Here is a 24,073-nt window from a genome sequence, read left to right on the forward strand (position 1 = left end):
TCTATCTCATATTTTTCCCTGCTGAAATTAGCTTGGGTAGCTTGGGTGACTAGTGGTTTACACAGTGGTGAACAAAGTATTCTAATCCGTATTTATCAAGAGTCCTGTAATATGTGTTGTATCTCTTTAGATGTTTTTCTTTATTGAGAATAAGCAAGATTAAGGTGGCCCTGAAGTGCAAATCAAACAAACAAAAAACTAAGCATACAAAAAAGGTAATCAAAAGCAAAAAGACCTTACAAGAGAGCACACGATAAAAAAAGCGTACACAAGAAAAAAGAAGCGCAGAATAAAAAAAGCATGTAAGAAAAAGAATACAATAAAAAAGAAGCGCACAATAAAAATAGAGCACACAGGTAAAAAGGAGCACTCAAAAAGAGAAGCATGCACGAAAGAGGAGCACGCATAAAAAAGGGTCACTGTACAATATCGATCATTTACGGATAATATAGTAGATAAAAAACAGATGTGACTACCAATGAAACAAATTTGTTAGGATTTAATATTTCTTTAAACACACAGAGCGTTACGCGCAAAATACATACTTTGAATATGACTCAACTCCTATTTTTCCTGAGGGAATTTGATGATTTGGGCAAGATGTCAAGTCTTGCACAGCTTTTATTACACAATCTTTTTTGCCTGTAAATGTAAAGTGACAAAGGCTTTAAAGGAGACTGCATATAATATGGAACAGGTCTTACACTTGCATAAAAAATATTAGTTTAAGCATTTTTTATTCCATTATATATTTATATTTTTCTCATAAAGCACAGATCTAGCCAGAGGCAGCGCCAATACAATTGTAGCCACCATGTGGTATTGTTTTAGATTTTTCCAATGGCGATAGAGTAAGGAAAACACAGGTCGTCAACTCTACAACTTCAGAAAATGGTCCTCCCGCATAACCCGTTCAGCATCTTTGTCCTGGTCCTGCCGAGAACTGCTGAGGAATCGCCTGAAGGCCTCTGAGTCTACTCGTCCAGCTTGAAGCAGACAGGTCAGAGATCAGCTTTATTCAAGTACACAAATGAAGAGGACCATAGTCTTGCAACTCACCACGTTGGTTTGTCAAGGACTCGCCGGAGCCCATCTCCTGTTCCGTTGCCGTATCAAATGAATAGTCCATCCAGAATGGACCAGCAGAACCCTCGTAACCAGAACCGTCCTCGGGCTGTACATCAGCAGACTCGCTCATGCTTGATGAACCTTCTTCCTCCATGGGCTCGGCATCACTGGAAATTGCATTGACAGTCAGATATCAAAAAGAGGGGTCTATTTATCCTGTTTAGAGTAATTGATCAATGATGTAGAAATATTGTTGTTTTGTTTTTTGTTTTGTTTTTTTTGGGGGGGGGGGTGAACAATTGTTCAACCTTGGTCAGAGTTCTGTTGTCTGTGTTTTCACTGACAAAACGGTTTACGCAGCAAGAGGTCATAATTGCGTACGATGTGTACAAGTCATTCATTTTACTTTACACATGAGACTTAATACCACCACTTTCAATCTACTCTTATACTTTATAACATTAAGGCTGGCATGTTAATAGATTTATTGTGATAATGTACCTACAATTACAGTTAAAGCATTTTTTTTCCAATCACATTAATCTTATTTTCATCTCTAACTTAATGCTTTATACGTGAATAAATCTGTTTTTATGCATCCGGCTTCTCGTGCTTGAGTTCCTGGGGGTTGAAAAACATAGGTCAATCGTACCCGCAAAAAATTTAACTTCAAAACATGCCCCAACTGCACCTTTCATCAAGGTAGAGCAATATGCCTTCTTTGTAAAAAAGGACCTTGCTTAAAACAGAAGTATCTTAAATTCAGCCTAACACATGAATGCAAAGCACCCAGCTGTGTCTGCAGTTGAAACTAAAGGTCGCAGCCAGCACTTGGAACTCGTCTCAAATACATCCATTCATCCATCCATTTTCTTAACTGCTTGTCCTAACAAGCAGCGAGTAAATGGTTACAACAGCATCTGTTAAAGAAAATGAAGAACGAATGAAGCCACTTTTGTTGTTTTCATCTGGTACTAAAACACAATGTATCTAAGGTTGCCACATTGCCACTTTAAATCAAACATAATAAACTCAAGTGCGCCGCATTCTTTCATACTTAACAATAGTCCGGCAGCAGCCCACCATGCGTCACAGTCCGCTTCCTGTCGACGCTTCCCTTTGACTTCCTGTTCAAGGCGAGCTGACAAGTGCGAGCTCTTTGCGTTTCGAAAAAACCCCCTCATGCGACGCCAGATGAGAGAACAGCTGGTGCCAATAACCTTCGATTGAAAACTCTTGAAACCTCCAAACAATACGTCACCATCTTCACCTTCTCACCTCTAAACAGACCTTGGAGGGCCGCAATAGGAATTTACATTTTCCATGACAGATATACCCATATTTGCACACACTTCAGATTTCAACACCGAGGCAACTAAATGTAACGTGATTTGATGTGTGCGTCATAATTTCCCTTGGAGGTGAGAAACTGATGCTATCTGTGTCATTTCAGAAGAACGATAAAGAGGAAACGAGAGCAATAAGAATATACACGTCTCACTATAATGCCATGCCATTCTACGTCACAACAATTTACGACCACAATAACAACACTAGACTAACAAATACTTACAGGTACTGTGCGCTGGAAGATGGCAGTTTTGTCGGCAAGTCCGGACTCCACTCCATCTGTGGACTTTGTTGAGTCACGCAGTTGGCACGGCCGCCCTCAGGCCGACACTTGACAAACCTATACACAGCAGTTCTCGGCGCGCCTGGAAAAAAGGATAAAATATTCAAAAGTTATTTTTGTAATGCAATGTGGGGTTTTCAGGATATTATGACATGATTGACACAGGACAAAGAAACAGTTGACGCTGGTAGAGGAAGTTATGGCGACATGGCGTTTTCTCAATACATTGGAGCTCTTCTGTAATGTACTTTCAAAAAGTAAATAGAGCAAATCAGTTATTTGTTGACTTGATTTTTTTTTGTATATTTTTGATATTGTGTGTGAAACGTTGAAAAGTTGTGAAAAGTTGAAATGCTGAATAAAAAAATTGAAACTTTTTTAACAACTGGACTGATATAGAAAGAAGGAATGATGTGAAATGAGAGTGTTTTTTGCGCTTTCGGGAATGAGGGTGGAATTTTTTCTTGGGCATGGAAAGTTTGGGATTTCAAAAATACATCATTTCTGAGGTGAAATGGATGCGCAGAATGTTTATCATTTGTATAAGGAACAGTTTAAATATTTTTCAATGAATGTGTCATTGAGAATGAATATGGATTTTTTGTGGAAACTTTATTTGGGAAAATAATTTTGATGAAAGTGAATTTTTGGCAGGTGAACTGAATTGTCTGAGCATTTTGATTTTCAAATGTTGACAATGTGATGTGTTTTATTGAACGTGTCATTGGTAACGAATAGGGAACTATCAGTTAAATAAATGATTTCAATTTCAAATGTGAATAGTGTAAATGTGTATAGCTGAACACGCCAATGAAATAAATAGTGAGGGAAACTGCTTCAATAGGGAATGAATTCGAAATTATGGGGTGGAAAATATTGAATTTGGGGAAAAGACATAAATGCTCGGAATCAGAAAAATTATGTAGATAAACGTCAATAAGTGTGAGATATAAACAATACAATATGTGTGAAGGTCTTCAGCTTTCATATAATGAAAAGCAATATCATGATTAGTCCAAAACAGTGAGGATAGCATTATTACCATTATACCTGACTACATTGTGTATCAAGGAATGTCTTTTGTTCACTCCAACTCAGAGTTGAAATGAAAAACCCGCCGTGATGACCTGAGGGTTCAATCATGTCAGATCTGACTGATCAATTTATGCTGGACCTCCCACAAGTAAGCTTTAAATCATTTTATCTTTTTAGTGCAGGCCATCAATATATTTCCGTTGTATTTTCTTACTAAGTTTACAAAACACATACTAAATGTTCAAAGAATACTGAAAATAACGAATAATAATGAGTACAATCAAAATGAATTACAATAAACAATCGAAAAGTGGGGAATAGTTTACAGCGGCCAAGAAAATCTTGAGAACCATTTTTTCATGACAAAAACATGCACACAACATGTAAAAACCTTTAAGTGGTTCATCGACTAATTAATATATGTATTATATAGCCAAATTACATTAAATATTTATCATATAAAAACTTATAATCACAAGTACAAAAAAATATCTAGGTTTCTTTTTCTTCAACTCAGAAAAAAACATTACATGTGAATATATGTTTATCATGAATTTTAAATGCAAAAACAAATAGCATGAAAACTTTAAAATATTCCATTTGACTTTTTTCTTTGTTTCAAATAGCCTCTATGCAGACTCATGGCCCACCCTGTATCAAGGGAGAATTCAGAAATTCAGAGTGTGTGAAAATGATTTTGAATGTACTCTTTATTGCCCCTTCACAGACAACACGTTTTTTTTTCCTGGAAAGCATTTTTTTTTATAAATAAAACTAATTTACCAAAGACTCAAAACATTAAACCAGTTCAGTAAATATCTGTTTTGTATCTTTTAGACAGATATTAAAAGTAATAAGGTAGGGATAAAGTTAAAGGAGACATTGATGTTCACTGTGAACTTTAACCAACTGAAGTTACTTTTTTCCTCTTTTTTTTTTTTGTGAGTGACATCTGCTCATGTTAACATGTCAACTCCAGACACACAGAAGAGGACCCTGACCTGTACCGGAAAACTGCCTGTTAAAACTAAATTTGAGTGCAAAATAAAAGCATCCATTGTCATTGTCATCAGTAGTAATTCCAGATTACCTTCTGCTTGTGAGGCGATGAGGCAGCAAGCTGCAATGAAGAGAGTCCAAGCCATTCTCAGTTTTGGGCCGCAACAATAAAAGAGAACAAAAACACTTCTTTCTAGGGCTGACGACTGAGTTCAAATGCCTGACACATGCGCACTCACACACTCACATACACACACTTCCCAGACTGAGCTCAGCCTACTGATTGCGTCATGGTTTCCTGAAGTATTCTTGTAATAAAAAAAAAAAAAAAGTACCGGTACGTGAGCATCTTCAGTGGAAACTTTTACTTTCTGAAATCAGGATATCTTTATCTAATTGCCTGAAAGGAAATGCCACAAGACACATTTAGATAACTAGTTTCAATTAAGGCTTATTTTGCCTGAGATTTAAAATGATGGGGAGGAGGAAGAAGAGATAACAGTGTGTTATAGGCACTAATCATGTTGACATGTTATACGAGTGCAAAACAAATATTAAAATAGCAAAACAAATAATGACTGATTTACAAATGTTGTGAGTTCATCTGACTGGAATGTGTGTGTGTGTGTGTGTGTGTGTGTCTTACGCAACAGTGTTTGTGTTCTGTGACAGCATGTTCAACTTCACAAACATAAATACTGTATATCCAAGATGATAACAAGGTAAATCCTTGTATCCCGTTTATCAACAACAAACCATAATAATAAACATGTTGTGGACTTGTTAGTACCACCCACAGTCGATCAAAAAATAAAAGATGTGCTTTAATTTAACAGGTGTTATGCAGATCAGAATGAACCATTTATATTGTAGCAGGATGTTTCACTTTCACTTGCTACATTTTCTCATTTGTTTGTTTTTAATGTTCTTTAATACTAAAAGCTAGCTATACAGTAGAAGAGAAACAAAAATGACAGCTATGGAGCCTTTCAAATTACTTAAGAGACTTGTGGAGCAAGACTTTAAAAGAGGAGCAGGTTCAGAGTGTGATGAGGTTCTGAAAGCGATTCCAGGAAAGCTTATGATTCCTCTGTTTTGACAAGAGAAAATGTCTCCATTCCAACCATTGTCCACGTACCCAACAAGTGTTATCATGTAATTGCAGATGTTACATTGTGCATATTAAATCAATAAAACACTCTATCATGATGGTTTTATTTAGTGTCCTGATGCGTTTTTACCTCGTTTACTATTCCTTTTTTAGGTGTTTATTTTGACAATCCAAATTATATACAAATAATGTCCACAAAGGCTGTCCACCTGTCCATGCATCTTAACTTTCGTCAGTCGGTCAAAAATAACTCTAAGCTGACACAGCAACACCAAGTCAAAGGATGTGGTAAACATCAATCTTCTCCAGGAAATGAAACATTCTATCAGCCAAACGAGTCACAGTCTTACAGGACGAAACCATTTCTCATTTAATGAGGAATTAACCGCAAAATCTTAACCATGAATGCAAAATGACTTTTTTTTTTCACTCAGATAGTATTAGCGGGAAGTCACACCTTTGTGAGATGATAGTATAAGTATAGCAATTCATGTCTTACAGCACATGCATCAGCTGCTGCTATCCTCCTTCACAATACTTAAGAAGTTTAAATTTACATATGCAGTTGCCACACATTTGAATTAGTCACTTTTCCAAGTTTCTACTCCCACACATTTGTCATTTAATGTGGGAGGTTGAGTCTTTTTTTTCACAACGAACAATTTTAACACAACACGACACCTTTAACAGTGAGGCGTTTCTCAGAAGTCTTTTAAAATATCCGTTACATTTGTTTGGCTGATAACTATTCAGCATGTGGTGTTTTTACAACATGTCATCGTTACAAAAACCACAATTTATCAATTTCATCTTAAAGAGGAAGCAACGTGAAATCGGTTAAAGGCCTTGCCGTCTGATGGTTCTTGTTCATATTTCGAACTCTGTTGCAATATTTTCTGCTGACAACCAATGAAATATATATAACAGTACCTTGAGATACAAGTAATCCAACGTAAAGGTTTTTGTATGGTTAGCCAGGATGTGTTTTTGGCTTTGACATGCGGGCAAAAAGTTCTGTCTGTGGTGAACTTCAAAACAATATTTTAAAAAAAGGCTTGAAGCTGTCACTCCTCTAGTTTACATTTATGGTCAAAATAATATAAATCAGAGAATTACATGTTACATAGGATTGCCCTCGACAAGCTCAAGGCATATAAACAAAGCAAAAAAAAAAAAAAAACATTGACAGGCTAGCAAATACAGTAGCATCGGTGTCATAGGATTATCACATTTTAAGCCAATGATATGGGAACACAAATGATACAGGAACATAAAAAAAAAAGTACTTACAGGCACATAAGCTTTAATCGGTTGATAATTTGAATTTGGATTAACAAGGACCATCTCCAAGTATAGTATATCAGCTTGTATGAAACTGCTCCTAGTTTAACAAGGTGCACACAGCAGAAGAAGTGAAACGGCAATTGAAACTGTGACAAAAATAATTTCATTCTTTGCATTCGATATTATGTGGGTCATTCCAGAATCCAAATACGAAATACTAAAATTCTCACTGTGCCTCATGCATATGATCAGAACAAGCAATCTTTTTAAATTAAAAGTGTCTTTATTACTACTTTATTACATAATAGGTTTAATCGGTTTGGTCAGCAGTAGCTAAATAGCTACAGAAGAGAAAGCTGACATTTGCCTGGATTTGAATGATGAATACAAATGACAAATTCAGAAGAGTAAAGCTCTATTTTTCAAGAATTTTGAAGCCCAAATGTCCTCCAGTTTTGGAATGACCGAAATGTTTTTAAAGAGTTCAAGATCACTACAAATATATATTTTCAAAAACTAAACCCCCCTGTTCAAATCCCAAGTTCGGGGGCTATTTAAAGAAATTAAACCAAGATAAATATTTTTCAACACCATTTTATGACATGATTGATTATAATGTATTAGTCAACCGTATGATACACAAATACCGTGATCATGCTTTAGGGATTTTAACCGAACAGGTTAAGAGGTACAGAAAATGGATGGGTTGATAACATCCAATAACATAAGACATAATCGCACATATCATTTATTATGATTGCATACATTATCTACAATAGAGCATCATGAAGTCTGAAAAGAGAAAACATAGGAAGGCCTCCAATTATTTTACATTGCTTCAAGCATCACATAAATACAATACACAGGGGTATAGTGTTTGTCACGTCAAGTGTTTCATCAATAAGAAGAGAAAGCCGAAGAGATTAGCACATAAATTCAATCATCATCTGTAAGGCCTGAAAGATGGGGATTACATTTGGCAGAAAAAAAATCTGATGGCAGATTAATCAAACATTTATCTGAATGCTTTGTACATGTCAGTCTCGTCTTCATTTTTATTTTCTTTGAAAACACTGGCATTTAATAGGCAAAACCTACCAATTTTTGTTTTTTTTAAATGACCTAATTTGCTAAACTTGCCTAATGAATTGGTTGTTTCTTTATTTGTGTTTATTCTGAATATAAAGAGGCCTCACTACTATTATATACATTGAATGTAGCTGTTAACATGTCTTTCCACAACTATGCTTTGTAAAGGTGACTCAATAGTTTATACACATTAAAAAGACTGATGTATTTAGTTCCCTAATTAAAAGCAGTTCCAAGGGTTGCCATGGGGGAATTTCCTCATTTTGACATCAGCATTATCCTGCAATGCGTCAGGCCTATTCCAGCCCCACAAAGTGCTTCAAAATGGCAAGTCACAACAAATAAAGTCCCCTTTAAATTTACACATGTGCAAGGTTGCATTAAAGGAAGTAATTATTTTTATGTGACCATTCACCGAAGCGCACAGAGCATGCACACGGTACAAACGATGAGTGAAAAATTCAAAAGCTGTAGTACTGAATTCAGTTATTAGCAGCCATCCTCGCTTTCAGGCGGTTGATTTTGAGAGGAAGCAAGCCGACCATGGCCTTACTCAATTCCAGCTCCACCTCCACGGCAGTGGCGGCTTCGGGGTGGGCTTCGCAGTACTCAACCACGTATCTAAAAGGAAAGCACAGTATGGAGTTCATCATAATTAGCTGATTTTGGAGTGCTTAACACTGTCCACTAATCACTCACTGGAAAAAGTATTACTCACACAGTAGAGCTAATAAAGAAGCCAAGATCAAAAGATAAAAATGCTTCGTTGGTTTTTGTATTTATTAAAAAACTAAGATTGTCTTTCTTAAATACTGTATTTATAAAATGATTGCCCCCCCCCCCACACACACACACACACACACAATTTCTACTCATCTTTGCAAAGCCAAAGATTTGACTGCAGTTCCTATTGACATACTTGTAGTTTTCAAGTGACTTGTTGAGGTTGTCCAGCTGTGTAAGTGGAAGAGAGCAAATCAGACGGCTATACATTCGGGCCACTCGGAAACGGGCCACCAGAGCCGGTCTGAGCACTTCCTCCTCCAAGTGCTCAGGAAATTTCCCCTCTGGAGAGCGCAGAGAATCCAGGAACATTTGGTAGTACCTGGAGAGCGAAAAGTTCAAATTCACTGAGTACAGCAAATCTCTGCTCTATCAGTAGTATATCGCAAGATGATCTCAAACATTTTAATAACCATTTCAAACTCATCTGAAGTTATCTTTGTATTACTCAGAACCCAAGAAATAGATCTTGGTTTCAAAATGGTTGGTGACCTCTGCTATAAACTGAATATGAGGACCCAAGGTGAAGAAAAATAATACCTGCACCCCATATGCACATTATACTGTAGAGTTGATAATGTAAAACCGGTATTTGTCTAATTATTTCAATAATTAATGGCTTGAATAGGGGAAGTCTCAATTCCCAAAAATATGCTCGCTGCGGCTCCACTGGTAGATTTGTTGTTTTTTTTTTTTTTTTTTTTTTTTTTTTTGAGGCATTTTATTTTTCTTGCACTAACAGCAAAATGTAAAAGACTATATGGGTAGGGAACTGACTGCTTGTTGAACATATACATTTAGAGTATGGCCTTTGGCAGGCGTTATAAAAACTGTAGTAAACCCGCTGAAACTGAATTTACACTAACTTGGTAGATGCAGAGCAAAGGCTGTTGAGTTTCTTTATGGCGTGGCTATCCAAAGATTCTGTGTCAGCTTGTCTGTTGGCTAGAGTCAGTTTCAGGTCCATCATTTCATTGTAGGTCTCGGCCAGCTCAAACATCAACTGTCGGCGGATCATGAGGTAGTACTGTGCGTGCAGTTCTATAGAAGCAGGAATGTGCATTTATGTAAGTCGGTGCAAAAACGGACCAAAAAAAAAAGGCACAGCAAATGCAACAAGAGTACCAAGGCAGATGGTCTCCAACATGTCAACACGTCGTTTGTGCATCTTGCAGCGTCTCTCAGCATCTTCTTCGAAGAAGACCAAAGCCTTGAAAAGAGCGCTGTGATCCTGAAGGATCTCAACGTGATCCGTCACGTAGCCATCCATTTGAAAGTATTCTTTAGCCTGAGAGATGGTCCAAAATATAGAGGAAAAAAATCACTGACCAAGATTTTACAAGATTTTCCAGTGGTTTGGAAAATCCTGTTTGAAGTCCTACTGTAGGTCACCAAATGTACAAATTCCATAATACCAATTTATATACTGACTAGGGCTGCACGATTATGGCCAAAATAATATTCACGATGATTTTGGGCATTATTCAAATCACGATTATTCATCAAGTTTGGTCAAACATGTCTATTTATTGCCCGTATTTTAAACAAGTATATAAACAAGGCTTGATACTTGCAAATAATAATAAAAACTAAAATAAATAAAGTAAATAATAATTTAAAGATATTCACCCAAGAAATGGCAAAAACTCGGCACACAAGGCAACACGGCTAACTTACTTGCTGATTGCAAACCAATGAATATGAAGCCCATTCAGAACCAAGCACATCATTTACTTTTATGCAAATTTTAAACAATTAGCAGTCAAAATGTCATTTTCGGTCATATCAAACCAAATGTATTTCAATTTTGGGTCTCAATTGACAGCTAGCACTGTATATATTAGGAATCAGCTGAGAAACTCTATGCCATTTAACATTGGTAAATAAAATATTAGGGTGAGAATAGCAAAAGCTTTTGTCATGCAAATGTGGGAAACATTGCCCCCTGGTGGTAGCATGACAAAGTGCTTGATTTGACATGCATAGAGTCCTTTTTAAATTTTAATTACACAGAGGATAAGATGAAGTAATCGTAGCAGCCAATATTGTGATCACAATTACAATTTGATTAAATGTGGAGCCCTAATACTGACCCAAAAATACATTTCCACAAGAGTTATGTCGCTCAAACTGTAGAAAAGGCTGTTGTGGCCAGATTAGTTAAAAGTCAAACACAGCATAATGGTTGAGCAAGTGTTTGAAAAAAAAACCTCTACATTTAAAACATTAAGTGGTCATATCTCCATTGTTTCAATACTACTAATGCAACGTTGATACTATTGGTTAGCAGATCTGTAAAAGTGCTATCAGACTTCTTAACAATTGGATGTGCTTGTTGTCGAGTTGAACTCACTACTATTTGGCAATACTATCAAATTATCGACATCTTTGATCGCCTTTCAAACCAAAAAATGGGTCAAGCAACAGCATGTATCTTGAAAAAATTAGGTCACTTGCAAGTCAGAGCGTCACCGTAAACTGTAACGATCAAAGACGGCTGCACAATACACTTCGCAAATGTTGTGAGTGTATGTTGTGCTTGCAGTACCTGCGTGACATAATTCTGTCCAACCAGAAATATATTTTTGGCCTCGTTGAAGTCCAATGGAAGCAAGAAGCTCACCTGAAAATCACAGATGAGACAATATGATTTATTTTCATTCCCATCCATCTATCTTTCCATTCATTTCTACCGCTCATTCGGGGTCAGTCACGGGTAAGAGGCTTCAGCAGGGAAGCCCAGACTTTCCTTTCTCAAGCCTCTTCCCAGGGCAGCCAAGAGCTACAGTCTCTCCAGTGTATCCTGGTTCATCCCTGGGACCTCCTCCCGGGCGGGCATGCTCGAGACACCTCACCAAGGTGGCATACAGGAGGCAACCTAACCAGATGCTTGAGCCACTTCTCAACACGGAGTAGCAGCAGTTCGACTCTGAGCCCCTCCTGGATAAATGAGCTTCTCACCCTAGCTCTAAGCGAGAGTACGGACACCCTGTGGAGAAAACTAAATTCGGCCGTTTCTCGTACTTTCCACAATCAACAGTTTGTGACCATAGGTGAAGGTAGGAACATAGATCGACTGGTAGATCAACAGCTTCGCCTTCGGGCTTAGCTCCTTCTTCACCACCAAAGAGTCCGTATCACAGCGAACGCTGCATTAATCGATCTCCGACTCTATCCTGCCCTCATTTGTGAATGACACCCCCGAGATACTTTAACTCCTCCACTTGGGGTAGGACTTCATCCTTGACTCAGACAGGGCACTCAACTCTTTTCAGACTAAGGACCATGGTCTCAGATTTGGAGGTGCTGATCTTCAACCCAACTGCTTCATACTCTATTGCAAACTAATCCAGTAAGAGTTGGTGATATCGGCCCGCAGAGGCCAACTGCACCACATCTTCTACAAAAGCAGAGATGCAACGCTGAGATAAGCAAACCGGACTGCCTCAACGTTTTGGTTCAGCCTGGAAATTCTGTCCATGAAGGGAATGATCAAAATCCGTGACAAATAGCAGCATTGGCAGAGTCCAACTCTCATTGGAAACAGATTTGACTTTCTGTCTGCGGGCAATGCAGACCAAACTCCAGCAGTGGTGGTACAAGGACCGAACTGTCCACATCAGAGGGTTGGGTGCCCCTTGCTCCGGGCGCACCCCCACAGAACTAACTCCCGAGGAACACGATCAAATGCCTTCTCCAAGTCCCCTAAACACATGTAGAGTGGTTGGGAAAACTCCCATGCACCCTCGAGGATCTTGCAGAGAGTGAAGAGCTGGTCCACTGATCCAGGGCCGTGACAAAAATGGCACTGCTCCTCCTGATTCCGCGGTGCAGCCTCCTGCTGACCCTCCTGTCCAGCACCCCTGAATAGACCTTACCGGAGAGGCTGAAGAGCATGATCCATCTGTAGTTGGAACCCATTCTCTGGTCCCTCCTCTTAAAAAGGGGGACCAAAACTCTTGTGTGCCGGTCCCGAGGTACTGTCCCCAATGTCAATGCGATGTTGTAGAGACCTGTCAACCATGACCGCCCTACAACATCCAGAACCTTTAAGAACTCCAGATGGATCTCATCCACTCTACGGGCCTTGCGACCAAGCAGTTTTGACCACCTGGTTTAATTAAGAACTAGAGATAGGAAAGCTCACCTTGGAGTTTCTAAAATCTGAGTAGGTCTTCAAAGTATTCTCCCCACATGTTCACAATGTCCTGAATAGATGTCAACAGCGCCCCACCTCCACTACACAGTGTTAATGGTGCACTGCTTCCACCTCTCGAGATGCATGATGGTGGACCAGTATTTCCTCGAAGCCTTTCAGAATTTGTTTTCCATCGCCTGACCAAAAACCTCCTGCACTTGAGATTTTGCTTATTTTCAATGCCAATATTCCAAGATTTTTATCCTGTTGAATCGAATTGCAGTCGCTTAATAAAGTGAATTTATCTGCTTGTATAAATACAATATAGATCAAAAAAATGTAACAGAACTAGATAGAAAATGTGGTATTATCAATATTATAAGGAGTGACCTCTTACACAAGTAAATTTAACAACAGAACAATATGCACGCCGACCTTCTCCTCCAAGCTTGCGATAGAGTCAAAAGTGTCCTCAGAGCCAAACAACAAGGCGCTCTTCCTGCCTTTTTCTTCTTCCTCCACCTCAAGCATCCTCTTCCTCTTCAACTCCTCCTGAACGTCAGTGTCCAACTCCCCAGTGTTGTCCTGCTCACACAGGAGCAAAACACACACAGATGAGTATGCTGCAGAAAGGATCACAATTTATAGTTTGCGTGTTCCGGGAGTTGTGAACTAACAAGACAGCACCTCCAGCGCCTTCTTGGCATCCTCAAGCAGGCTGAGACAGTATTTGATCCAGCATCTTGCTATCTCGGCTCTCTTCTGCCGCAGCTGATCCCGACGCTCGCTCTCTATTTCACCTGGAAAAGAAGGAAGAGATTTTTTTTAAATCAATTTATTTGTATTTTAATGTGACAAGTTAGTTACAATACTTGCTTTAAAATAGACAAATGGGTCATGTCATAGATGACATTAAAAATGTTTCTAGGTTATTAATGACATTAATTCAATTGGTTTATAAGGAATTTGATTAAAATTCAAAATGTTAAATGTATAGGTAATATTTCATTTTATGATTTACAATAAACCAATAAAACATTAACACTGAGTGCCGTTGAGGCCAAAACCTCGTTAGTCAGAATGCTCAAAACTGGGTGGCATAGCACCCCCCCTTTTTTTTTGACTGGCTGATATTGAAAGAGTCAATGAAAAAAATGTGAAGACGACCTCAGTCAACTAATAGGATTCAGAAGAGATAGAGAATCAGCAACATTTCTGTTGAACGGAACAGTTTATCACAATTTTTTAATTGATTGCATATTGCAAAAAATTACAAAATTATACATTGTGTTAGAGTAGAATAGAATAGTTGTTTATTGTCATTGTAAATGTTACAATGACAATAAACAACTATTCTATTCTACATGTTACAATGTAACATGTAGCATGTAAAACAAAATGTAAGTGTCGGTCAGTGTAATAAACGACAATAAATAGTAATAACTATATTGAAATTATACATTCTGCTTGTCATGACACTATTCTGTCTACTCTGTGCTTTTAAACCACAAAGAAAGAGCAATCAGAATTATTAATAGATCAAAATATATAAAGACAGAAAATTCAGTGTTTATCAAATGAAATGCTAAGCAATTTTATGACTTGGTTGCACATAGCACAATGTACAAAAATGCTCTGCCACAATACCCTGAAGTTGTTTGAAATTAGAGAGAGTTGCTATTCATTTTGGCTAATTCAAAACGGGAACAGATATTAAAGGTGTGTTACAGTGAAAGGTGTTGATTTGTGGAAGAATTTTGCAACTGATCTAAAAGGTTGTGATTACTTGCTGTGTTTAAAAAAAACAGATTCTGCCTTTCTTGACCGCTTTCTACTATCAGCGACTGAGGACAAAACAGCTTGTGTTCTGCTAATACGCTCCGACCTTTGGAAGAGATGAGAACATTTTGGAAACAACACACTCACTCTCTTGCGCAGCAGCCTCAGAGGGAATTTCTCCTGCTAAACCAGATATGGCAGTCGCTGCTGAGAGGCAGTGTCTACCCTCCATGTATCGCCCCTGAGGATATACCGCACACAAACCTTGTGACTCGCACTGACAAGCCAACACACTATGTGTGCGTGGCAGGTCACATAACACACTTGACACAAACCAATCGAGCAAATATGAGCTTATAACTCTCAAAACAACCAACTTACATACATCCAGCCGAGCCTCACCTTTGTGATGTAATACTGCGACAGCGTAGCGGCATTGAGAGCCCACTCTATTGGATTGAACTGACCTAACTGCAGTTGTCTCTGCAAGGTGCTGTGGCAGTAGGTGGCAGCTCGCTCTGTTTGACCTGGGAGGACATTTGCGTTACTTTTTCAAAACAAAATCCTATTACAGTATTAGGCGCATAGATGCATGCGAATATTGCTGGTTTGAGAAACAAGCGGCAACGTATTGTATGTCAAGATAATTGGGTTCCTCAAATATTTAGGTGTAGTGAGAATTAGACTCACCAATGTTTTGATAGACTTGAGCAAGGTAATACATAGTGTGTGTGTAGGCCAGCTCAAACCTGGTAAAAGAAGAGACTGCTATAAAACTGGAGGCAAGAATGAAGAGGCTAATAGTCGTGATAGATACTTTTTGTTCTTTTCCTGATGTGTCAGCAGTTTCTCATTTGTAGTAAAATACTCCACCAGATCAGTAGGAGGACTTCCATCCTGCAAATATATAATAAATATATATGTATTTTTTTAACTGCGATCATGGCAGAACCACAAAATACCTTACCTCCTTCATATAACGCATATAGATGGCCTCGGCCGTTTCCAGGTATCCTTGTGCCATCTCAGTTTCCCCCCGACCTGCCCAGAGGATACCCAGCTGGTTCTGACATCAAACAAGGAACATAACAACATAAAGGATCAGAAATGAGGGCTCATCACTCTTTTTTTTCTTCACCAAATGTAATCGCAATTCAAAATAGCAGAAACCCTAATCTGTATCGTTGGAATGACATTATCACAACATCAACTACTTAACCCGTGTGATATATTTCACAGTGTAGTGTTTGACAATGACAACGTGGGCCTAGTTTAGTTACACTAACCAGCACTTGTGATTTTGAAGGCCCGGTGGAGATTACATTGACATGGCAGCGCTTGAGGCTGACCTCTGATTGGGCAAGAAACAAAGCACCCACAACACATGTATTCTAAAGCAGTAAGAGAAATTTCATAGGACAAATAACCGGATGTAAATTGTGAATGAGGGTTAGCAGAAACGCCATATAAGTTGACATGTTCCCAGGCGAGCCATTTACCCGGACGTGGATGAATAACGATACATTTTCGCTAGACACTCTGCATCTCTCCAGCAGTTTCATGCAGCTCATTAGATGCTCTTGTCCGGCCGACAGCTCCTCCGTGTCCACATGGTTGACGCCCAGGTAATATTCTACCGCCGCGAGCCTCGCGGTCCTTTTTCCGGCGGGCGAGTCGCCGCCGAGGCCTCGCTCGAACATTTCCTCGAGCTGGCCGTCCACCGGCTGCTCGGTCGGCCGTTCGTCACCGCCCTGGGTACCGCCGTCTTCCTCCCCGTCACCGGCCTCGAAACTCTTCAGCGAGCAATGGATCTCCCGGAGGAGGTCTCTGGCTTTGTACTTGGAGCGATAAGGGTCATTTTCTGGGTCTTTACGGGATTTGACTTCAGTGAAGTTTTGGGCGTTTGTAAATTTATCGCAGATTGCTGTCCACTCGTCGTTGCTGAGGGACGCCATGTTTCTTTTCTTGTTTTGATGTGTCCCGACTCAAATTTACAGTACTGACACCTACTGGTGGGAACAAGAACGAACCTCTATACTATTTACAACCTACACGTCACTCCTTTTTTCACACGACACACCTTTTTATTAATGGGAAAAATACTCATTTAACACGCACATGCATTAATTTTATCAACTCAATGTCCAATTAATTCAGGAGGTAAAGGCGATTAAAGGGGCGCTAAAATTATTTTGCCATTTTCTGCAGTAAAATGTTAAAATTCTACCTATATTTAATTGGATGACTACATTATTTTTTCTGTAGAAATATTCAAAACCAATTATTTTGTCAAACGACTTACAATGACAATCACGTAGGGAGGGCTCAGGCACTTTGAGCACACGAGGTAACATTTTCAGTCGACAGCAGGTAGCAAAAAAAAGAAGTTTTAATGTTAATTAAATGACAGATTAACTTCTTACTGCCGAGAATGGCTATATACGTTTACTATTCCTTTAAATACATGAACAACAATGTAGAAATCTATTACAATGCAAATAAATCTCTGTAAAGTATTTACAAGTTGGTTTTAGCCTCTTCATTTTTACAAACTCAATCAGATCAGTTGTGAGAGATATTTTATTTTATAATTTCTAGGTTATACAATAACCTAGAATGACACACAAAGTACTGTGTAACATGTGTTTGGTCAGCAGGAACAGGCGCGGGACTAAAATCTGGAAATTTGCTCACCGAATGTTCACATTCAGACAGCTTCACCCATTAGCCACATTCAAATGTAAATTTGCTTTTCATTTCATGAGTAACAGTCTTGATCGCTTTATGTCTTCACTCCATCAAAAGTAATCCTAAAGTCACCTAATTTCAAACTTCAATTAACTGTCCACAGCGTCGTCAATAAGATGGTCGAATGGCAATAAAATGGTCTAATATGCTTATAATGTGTTAAGTTAAAAACTAAGTTATATTGCAACCGTCCGAATTAGAGTGCAAAGTGGATTAATTATACATTCACTGACGGTCAACAATGGAAATATAAATTTAAGCATCAAATCCATGAAGAAATTAATCTGTTTTGTATTGTCAAATGTAGCTAAACAGTAACTTGATGTGGGTGATCATTGACTGTTTAAAGAAAGGGGCAGGAAACACACAGCTACAGCTTCTGTGATTCAGTAAGTGCCATGTTCGTTCGTGTGGCTCTTCACTGGTGTGGCCAAACAGGGAATGCTTTGCTTTGGCACTAAGATGTCTTCTTCTCCAAACTGAAACCATTCGGAAACAGAGGGAAATCATTTCTTGATATATGTAACAAGGATCAGTTTAGAGTAGAGCAGTAAAAAGCAGCAGTGGGATTTTTCTAGAACAATCACAAAGGTTTTTGCAAACATATTGGTTAGCTCAAAAAGACTGCTTAAAAACAAAACAGGCTTACTTGTATTTGATGAGGCGACCACCCTGAATCAGCTGTGCAGACTCATTGGTCATGTGGCAAGCAAATAATAGCCAGTTGCGGGGTTGCACCTTGTAGGCGAAACGCATGAAGAGCAGCGAGTAACAACACAGAGCTGAGAAGAGGAGGAAGCAGACAAGCACAAAAAAGGTTAACTGCAACCTCACTAGTTATTTAGAACCCTCAAGGTTAATTAAACAACCTCACACAGTTCTAGAACACTGGCAGGGGTTCACTGTTTATAAAGAATGCAACATGAATTTCCACTTCTGATTGGCCAGTAAGGCCTAATAATATCTCGTTTTTTTTCCCCCCAGGAGAAAGCCTTACTTTTTTTTTTTCCTTCGCTTATACAAAAAGCAAATGACAAAGAAATTGTTAAAAACAAGTATTGGCCTTTGGGCTTTTCTTTTGATTATCAAAGAAGCTTTCAATTGTTTTCCCCCAGCATGAACTTGCAACAAGTTCCACGGAAATACAAGGTAAATCGAACTTTTTAAAACGATAGTTAAAATGAACATTTCTTGAAGTAAACACAGTCATGAATTAACCTTCAAATTGCAAAGCAACTTAATGTTATGCACAGGTAACTCCATTCTATTCCATTGGTCTCCTTTGTCAAAAATGCAAAAATGATTCATCTTATGTTGTCGGTTTCTTAACACAAATTTGAATTTGTTTAAGTTGCTTTTTTGAACAAGGGTCACGACGAGAGTGTTCAGAAAAGCTGCTACGTGGGTAACGCTGACTGTGAAAATGCAAACTAGCTCTTTACTGCAGCAATATTGTCAGTACAAACAATGAAAGTAGGTGAGGATGTGCTTAGGAATATAGGAATTACAAAAAAAAAAGTTAATACATCCATTTATTTTCAACTCTGCTTATCCTGAGCTATAAACTCAGATTATTAAAGGAAATAATTTAACTACCCAGCCCTCTCTCTATTCACAAATTGGAACTCACTAATGTAGTACTAAGGTCATAACTACAGTAAATATTTTCATGAAAAACACTTGTAGACTACGAATATGAAATAACAAAATGGAAAAACAGAATTTGTAAATGCAATAGCATTAGCTGAGCATCCTTCTTATGTGGAGGCAGTATGTTTTAGGTTGCTGTGCAAGTTAGCAACCTCCTTGTATGTTGGGACCACCATAAATGAAATACCCCCTGGTTAGTAGAACATCTAAATCTGAATGGCCCTGGCTTTGTGCACAAACATCGTAATCATACATTACACCGCAAAATGCACTACCGTACATTTACTCTTAACCCCAAGCAGTCATTTCTCTCTGTCTGTCCGTCTATCACTAAACATCATCTTTGAAAGAAAACTTTTATTGCTTTTCAAGGTATTCTAGTACTGGCCTGACATTATATGCTGTAATAATAAAAGATATCAAAACTTTGCTCGTACAGTTCATAAAATTAGTTCTACCTCGGGACTCCACTGTAAACTAAACAAAGTATGTCATGCAGCATAGAGGTATATTGAGTCTCACCGAAGGTCATCCTGCCACTGATGATCTCGGGGCTCTTCTTCATGTCACTGAAGGCGGCGATTGGGAGACCCCAGTTTGCTACTGGACCCCAAAAATGCTGTAAGCACATACAAGAGAATTAAAAAAAAACACACACTCAAAAAATTAAAAAGCAGAACTAAATAAGAGTCACTTCAACAATAAGCAAGTTCAGAACTGCTGTTAAAATATGTAAAACTAATTTTCAAAATTAATTTATACTGCAAACTTAACCCCAATAAGCTTTCATATGAAACAGATTCTTAAAAATAATCATTTTACAGACAATCTGATTTAAAAAAACAAAGACTTACTGTGCTGGTGAATGTTTTTCAATATTCAGGGCCGCATGGAAACAGAGGGACAAACAGACAAATGTCATTAAATAAATTGTTTTTCATGTTATATGTTTCATGTTGCAACTGTGTGCTTGCTTACAATTCCTTTTTTTCCATTTAGTTTCTTGTAAACACTATTTCTGCTGAAATTATGCCAATCCCCCTGTCAAGGTTATCTAATTTCAAATAATCCACACTTCAGGTTGTACATTTAAATCATATTTAAATTTGAAACAGTTCGAATTATGGCTTTTAAACAGCTCTGTCTCTACTTCCAATGTTTTCTACATTTACAAGAGCTTAAAGTAAACATTTTAACTTAAAACTGCAGTCTGTATTTGAATAAAGGCAAACTAAGAAACACCAAACATTCATCTACATATGTTAACACATGGACTTTGGAACTGGGGGCAACAGTTTGAGCCCCACTGCAGACAAGAACACAAAACTGCAACTACAATATCATTGGTGCATTGACGTTTAAGTTTAATTAGTGATATCTGCTCAAAAGAGTAGTCAAAGAAGCCCCGCAAAAACAAATAATGTTTTTATCTAAATGTGTATGATTTAATCTGTTATAATGACGCGTCATTTATAATTACATTAGCCCATCTCTGTTGTTCAGCCGCTTTATTTTGATTTGCAATTAAAAAGTGACGCACATGCAGTATCATCAACGAGCAGAATACATGTATAGGCAATATGTAAACAATCATCCATCCATCAATTTTCTAGAGTCCCTTATCCCCCACAGGGGTCGCAGGCTTGCTGGGGCGCCTATCTCAGCTGACTTCGAGCAATCAATTAAGATTGAATTACAATGTGGGACGGGCCGTTTAAGTAAATACTTTACTGAGATACTAGATGTTCTAGATTGTGCTGTCCTACCATTTGAGTCAGGGTAAACAAGGCGACCCCACGTAGTTATAATTCCAAAATTCGTCCTTCAAAGTGAAATGGAAAATGCAAGCAGTTGGCAAGCATACGTTTACTGATTAAACACAAGTGTCAGTTAATTGTATCAGGCCGTGTGTCACTTGTGTGCAGCATACATATAAATAACAAAGTGGCTACATTAGCATAACTGCTCCGAGCAGCTTTTGTACATACCTCATCAAATAGTCTCTGAAGTCTTTGCTCTTCAGGTGGTCTATAGCTTTGCGTGCAAGCGTTCCAGCCATGATTTAACGCTTGGTCTATGATGACCGAAAGACAGTAAAATGTGCGTTGAAGGGCAATGAGCGACAGGGAGGGTGAAGACTAGAGGACACCCGGTCAAATTTCTAAACCACTACAAATACGACAAATCTTTTACCGTACTGTCGCAAAAAAAAACGCTTGACGGCAGCATTCCACAATATACCAGCAAGGCCGACACGACGCGCCATTTTTCCTTTCAGCTTCGTGCTTACGGCGAAGCTAAGCTAGTAGGGGCAAAGGTACAGGGCGTTTTTCGTTTGGAGAGGGCACTGAAACTGAATTAAACAAATATGCCTGCACATTGTGCTGCAATCGGTTGCACACAACGCCGCACTGCTGAATCAAGGGAACAGGGAATAACGTTTCATAAGTAAGAACATTTGGTTCATTATCTTATTGAGAACTTCCAGCCCTAGAGCTTCAGTAATTGTTTGCTTGATAATGGCATCGATTTATATAATTGTTCTCAACATAACGCGTTGATATCCGTTTATTTGTTTGTTCGCCTTTATTTTGAAATTAGCCCTCATAGCACAACAGCGACGTGTCATGTAATGCTCGATTGTTGTGGTGCTTAGGCCGACTTAAGTTCTGTAGTTGCTGACCGACGTCAGCTTGGCAAAACAGGAACGCGACTTCGTGGCGTGACTGCCAAAATGGCGCACAATTAACTCATTCACTGCCAACCGTTTTCAAAACGCATTTCCTCATGTCTGAGCACTATGAATAATCTTTCAGTAATACATCTATTTGTTTATGGAGTGAATTAACCCAAGTTTTGTATGGGTTACCTTAACTGTGTTTCATGTTGGAACTTGGCATTTGCCATATACCTTGGCAAATATGACTTTATTTCTCTGTCTACTCTCTTTACGCCATTTAGGTTTCCCAGAGGTGATGAGATGAGGAAAGAGTGGGAAAAAGCTCTGAGGAGGAAGAATTTTACAGCCAGTGATGAATCTGTGCTCTGCAGTCAACATTTTAAAAGTTATGACTTTGACAGGACTGGGCAGATATGCCGGATTCGACAAGGTGTTATACCATCATTGTTTAACTTTCCGGATCGTCCCCGACAAATACTGGTAGGTTGTCATAGATGCAGCTACTCCGTTTTTATTGGGTGTCATTATTTTAGTGAATATTTCCACTTTTTTTTCTATTTTTGAAGATGCCCATTGTGACCCAATGTACACTTCCTTTTCACCTAGTGATGAGCTATACCAGACAACTTGAACTCGATACAATTCAGATTACTTGTGGGGATTTTTTTTCAATGCTCACAATGAGTGTGATTTAGTACCTCAATAAAACACTACAATTTTAGCCTTTACATGCAAAACAATTAAATATGCGTCAGTAATCAATCCATCCACAGATTATTAACACAAATGTCAATTAAATTTGAAAAAAAAATCATTCTCAATATCATACTTAATGAACTAATCAATAGCATCGTTAGTTACCATGTAGCAAGCATTCACACAATGGATATTTGGTCTATCTAAATCTATGTTTTGTTTTGTTTTTCCAATAGCCTGACGAAAAAAAGAACATGAGAACCACAAAAACTTCAATGAAGGCAAAGGAGAGCCTACCAATGCCCTTACCCATCCTTCAGAAAGTAATCAAAAAGAAACCCCGATTTAATATTTCCCTTGTGAGTATTTGTACTTGATTAGTCTTAAAAAGGTGGGAGAGTAATGATTTATAAAAGACATTAGATATGTGACCAACCACTTATACACTTTTTTTTAAACCAGGACCACAACTATGCATTGCCCAATTCTCCCACTGCCCTAAAGGCCAAGTTCAGTGCGGCTGCAGCCAGATTGTGGAGCCTAGAAAAGCAGAAGAGAAATGCGCTGGTGCGAGAACGAAGGGCAAGGGCCACTCTCATGGCTGTCCTGCAGAAATCAGTGTGAGCCTTGTATCTGAAGCTTTAAAAAAAGTCTGCTTCAGCAAGAACTACCATCAACTGACCCTGAAAAAAAAATAATGGTGCGTTGATGAGTTCCTCAAATGGCATGGTTCACGTGATGAGAGGTGCTGCCATTGTCCTGAGCGAAGATCACAAGAGTGTGCAGTCACACGTTTTGTCCAAGAAATCGGTGGCACAAAGGATGTGTTTTCACTCAGGGAGCACATCACTGAAACCAAGTTTGGTTTAGAACAGTGATTACAAACCACTGTGTATTACTGTGCTGTGGCCCATGATAGAGCGTCAGGTGTGCCATGGAAAATGATCCAGTTTACATTGTTTGGTTTGGTTTAATGCATCTATATATGCCAGTGATGTAGTGACCAATGGAACAAGTACAGTACATGTTTTTGCACTGAAATAAACTGGGTAAAATGAAATTGAATTTTTTTCAATGTACAGTACTTTATATTTTTGATATTGCTTTGTATGTGCTGTAAGATATTTCCAAAATATAAAATGTGCCTTGGTTCAATAAAGGTTGGGAAACATTGGTAAAGATAGTAAGTCTTGATGACTTGATTGTGTCTGTGTTCTTTAAAATAAGGTTGCACCACATTGTCATATGTCCTTCCCTTAATTTCCAAGCATGAGGTACAAGAAAAGCAGATTAAACGGTGAGATTGCTAAAAATAAATGTTTTTTTAAACGCACAAAATTTAGTGAAAGTAAAATCATCTTAAAATGTGCGATTCTTAAC

The 24,073-nt window shown here is 38.4% G+C and overlaps 4 protein-coding genes across 4 annotated transcripts; 1 reads left to right on the plus strand and 3 right to left on the minus strand.

Moving 5' to 3' along the window:
* Nucleotides 1-110: 110 nt before the first annotated feature.
* On the minus strand, nt 111-4,995 carry srgn (serglycin). The gene is made up of 4 exons (XM_088413172.1): nt 4,827-4,995; nt 2,642-2,783; nt 1,060-1,235; nt 111-986 (listed from the first exon to the last, which is right to left on the minus strand). Exons 1-4 carry the CDS (start codon nt 4,879-4,881, stop codon nt 877-879), a joined length of 483 nt encoding a protein of 160 aa, XP_088269298.1. The 5' UTR covers nt 4,882-4,995; the 3' UTR covers nt 111-876.
* A 2,870-nt stretch (nt 4,996-7,865) lies between these two features.
* kifbp (kinesin family binding protein) lies at nt 7,866-16,898 on the minus strand. Its single transcript, XM_088413863.1, has 13 exons — nt 16,419-16,898; nt 15,887-15,985; nt 15,737-15,816; nt 15,610-15,668; nt 15,322-15,446; nt 15,067-15,160; nt 13,828-13,940; nt 13,576-13,725; nt 11,551-11,625; nt 10,128-10,290; nt 9,869-10,043; nt 9,139-9,324; nt 7,866-8,840 (listed from the first exon to the last, which is right to left on the minus strand). Exons 1-13 carry the CDS (start codon nt 16,872-16,874, stop codon nt 8,702-8,704), a joined length of 1,914 nt encoding a protein of 637 aa, XP_088269989.1. The 5' UTR covers nt 16,875-16,898; the 3' UTR covers nt 7,866-8,701.
* Nucleotides 16,899-17,481: 583 nt separating this feature from the next.
* Nucleotides 17,482-21,574, minus strand: mpc1 (mitochondrial pyruvate carrier 1). Its single transcript, XM_088413221.1, has 4 exons — nt 21,302-21,574; nt 19,840-19,936; nt 18,317-18,449; nt 17,482-18,146 (listed from the first exon to the last, which is right to left on the minus strand). The coding sequence occupies exons 1-4, from the start codon at nt 21,374-21,376 to the stop codon at nt 18,125-18,127; spliced, it is 327 nt and encodes a 108-aa protein (XP_088269347.1). The 5' UTR covers nt 21,377-21,574; the 3' UTR covers nt 17,482-18,124.
* LOC148424690 (THAP domain-containing protein 2-like) lies at nt 21,524-23,876 on the plus strand. The gene is given in 5 exon segments (XM_088413220.1): nt 21,524-21,765; nt 22,279-22,477; nt 22,930-23,052; nt 23,156-23,310; nt 23,312-23,876. Coding segments are annotated over 5 exon segments (576 nt in total). The 5' UTR covers nt 21,524-21,685; the 3' UTR covers nt 23,331-23,876.
* The last annotated feature ends 197 nt before the right edge of the window (nt 23,877-24,073 follow it).

Source organism: Hippichthys cyanospilos, chromosome 4 (assembly GCF_059441005.1).
Source record: "Hippichthys cyanospilos isolate Australia breed blue-spotted pipefish chromosome 4, RoL_Hcya_1.0, whole genome shotgun sequence".
NCBI classification, from domain to species: Eukaryota; Metazoa; Chordata; class Actinopteri; order Syngnathiformes; family Syngnathidae; genus Hippichthys; species Hippichthys cyanospilos.

Excerpts from the sequence above, each read along its gene's own strand:
- kifbp (XM_088413863.1), bottom strand. The coding sequence starts at position 16,874 with ATGGCGTCCCTCAGCAACGACGAGTGGACAGCAATCTGCGATAAATTT. Across the intron at positions 15,817-15,886 it reads ATATGCGTTATATGAAGGAG|GATGGAAGTCCTCCTACTGA; the intron begins GTAAGGTATTTT and ends ATATATTTGCAG. Across the intron at positions 11,626-13,575 it reads TCGCAAGCTTGGAGGAGAAG|GTGAGCTTCTTGCTTCCATT; the intron begins GTCGGCGTGCAT and ends TGTGATTTTCAG.
- mpc1 (XM_088413221.1), bottom strand. The coding sequence starts at position 21,376 with ATGGCTGGAACGCTTGCACGCAAAGCTATAGACCACCTGAAGAGCAAA. Across the intron at positions 19,937-21,301 it reads GAGACTATTTGATGAGGTAT|CATTTTTGGGGTCCAGTAGC; the intron begins GTACAAAAGCTG and ends ATGTGCTTACAG. Across the intron at positions 18,450-19,839 it reads CAGTGGCAGGATGACCTTCG|CTCTGTGTTGTTACTCGCTG; the intron begins GTGAGACTCAAT and ends TCCTCTTCTCAG.
- srgn (XM_088413172.1), bottom strand. The coding sequence starts at position 4,881 with ATGGCTTGGACTCTCTTCATTGCAGCTTGCTGCCTCATCGCCTCACAA. Across the intron at positions 2,784-4,826 it reads CATCGCCTCACAAGCAGAAG|GCGCGCCGAGAACTGCTGTG; the intron begins GTAATCTGGAAT and ends CCTTTTTTCCAG. Across the intron at positions 1,236-2,641 it reads TCTTCCAGCGCACAGTACCT|TGATGCCGAGCCCATGGAGG; the intron begins GTAAGTATTTGT and ends TGCAATTTCCAG.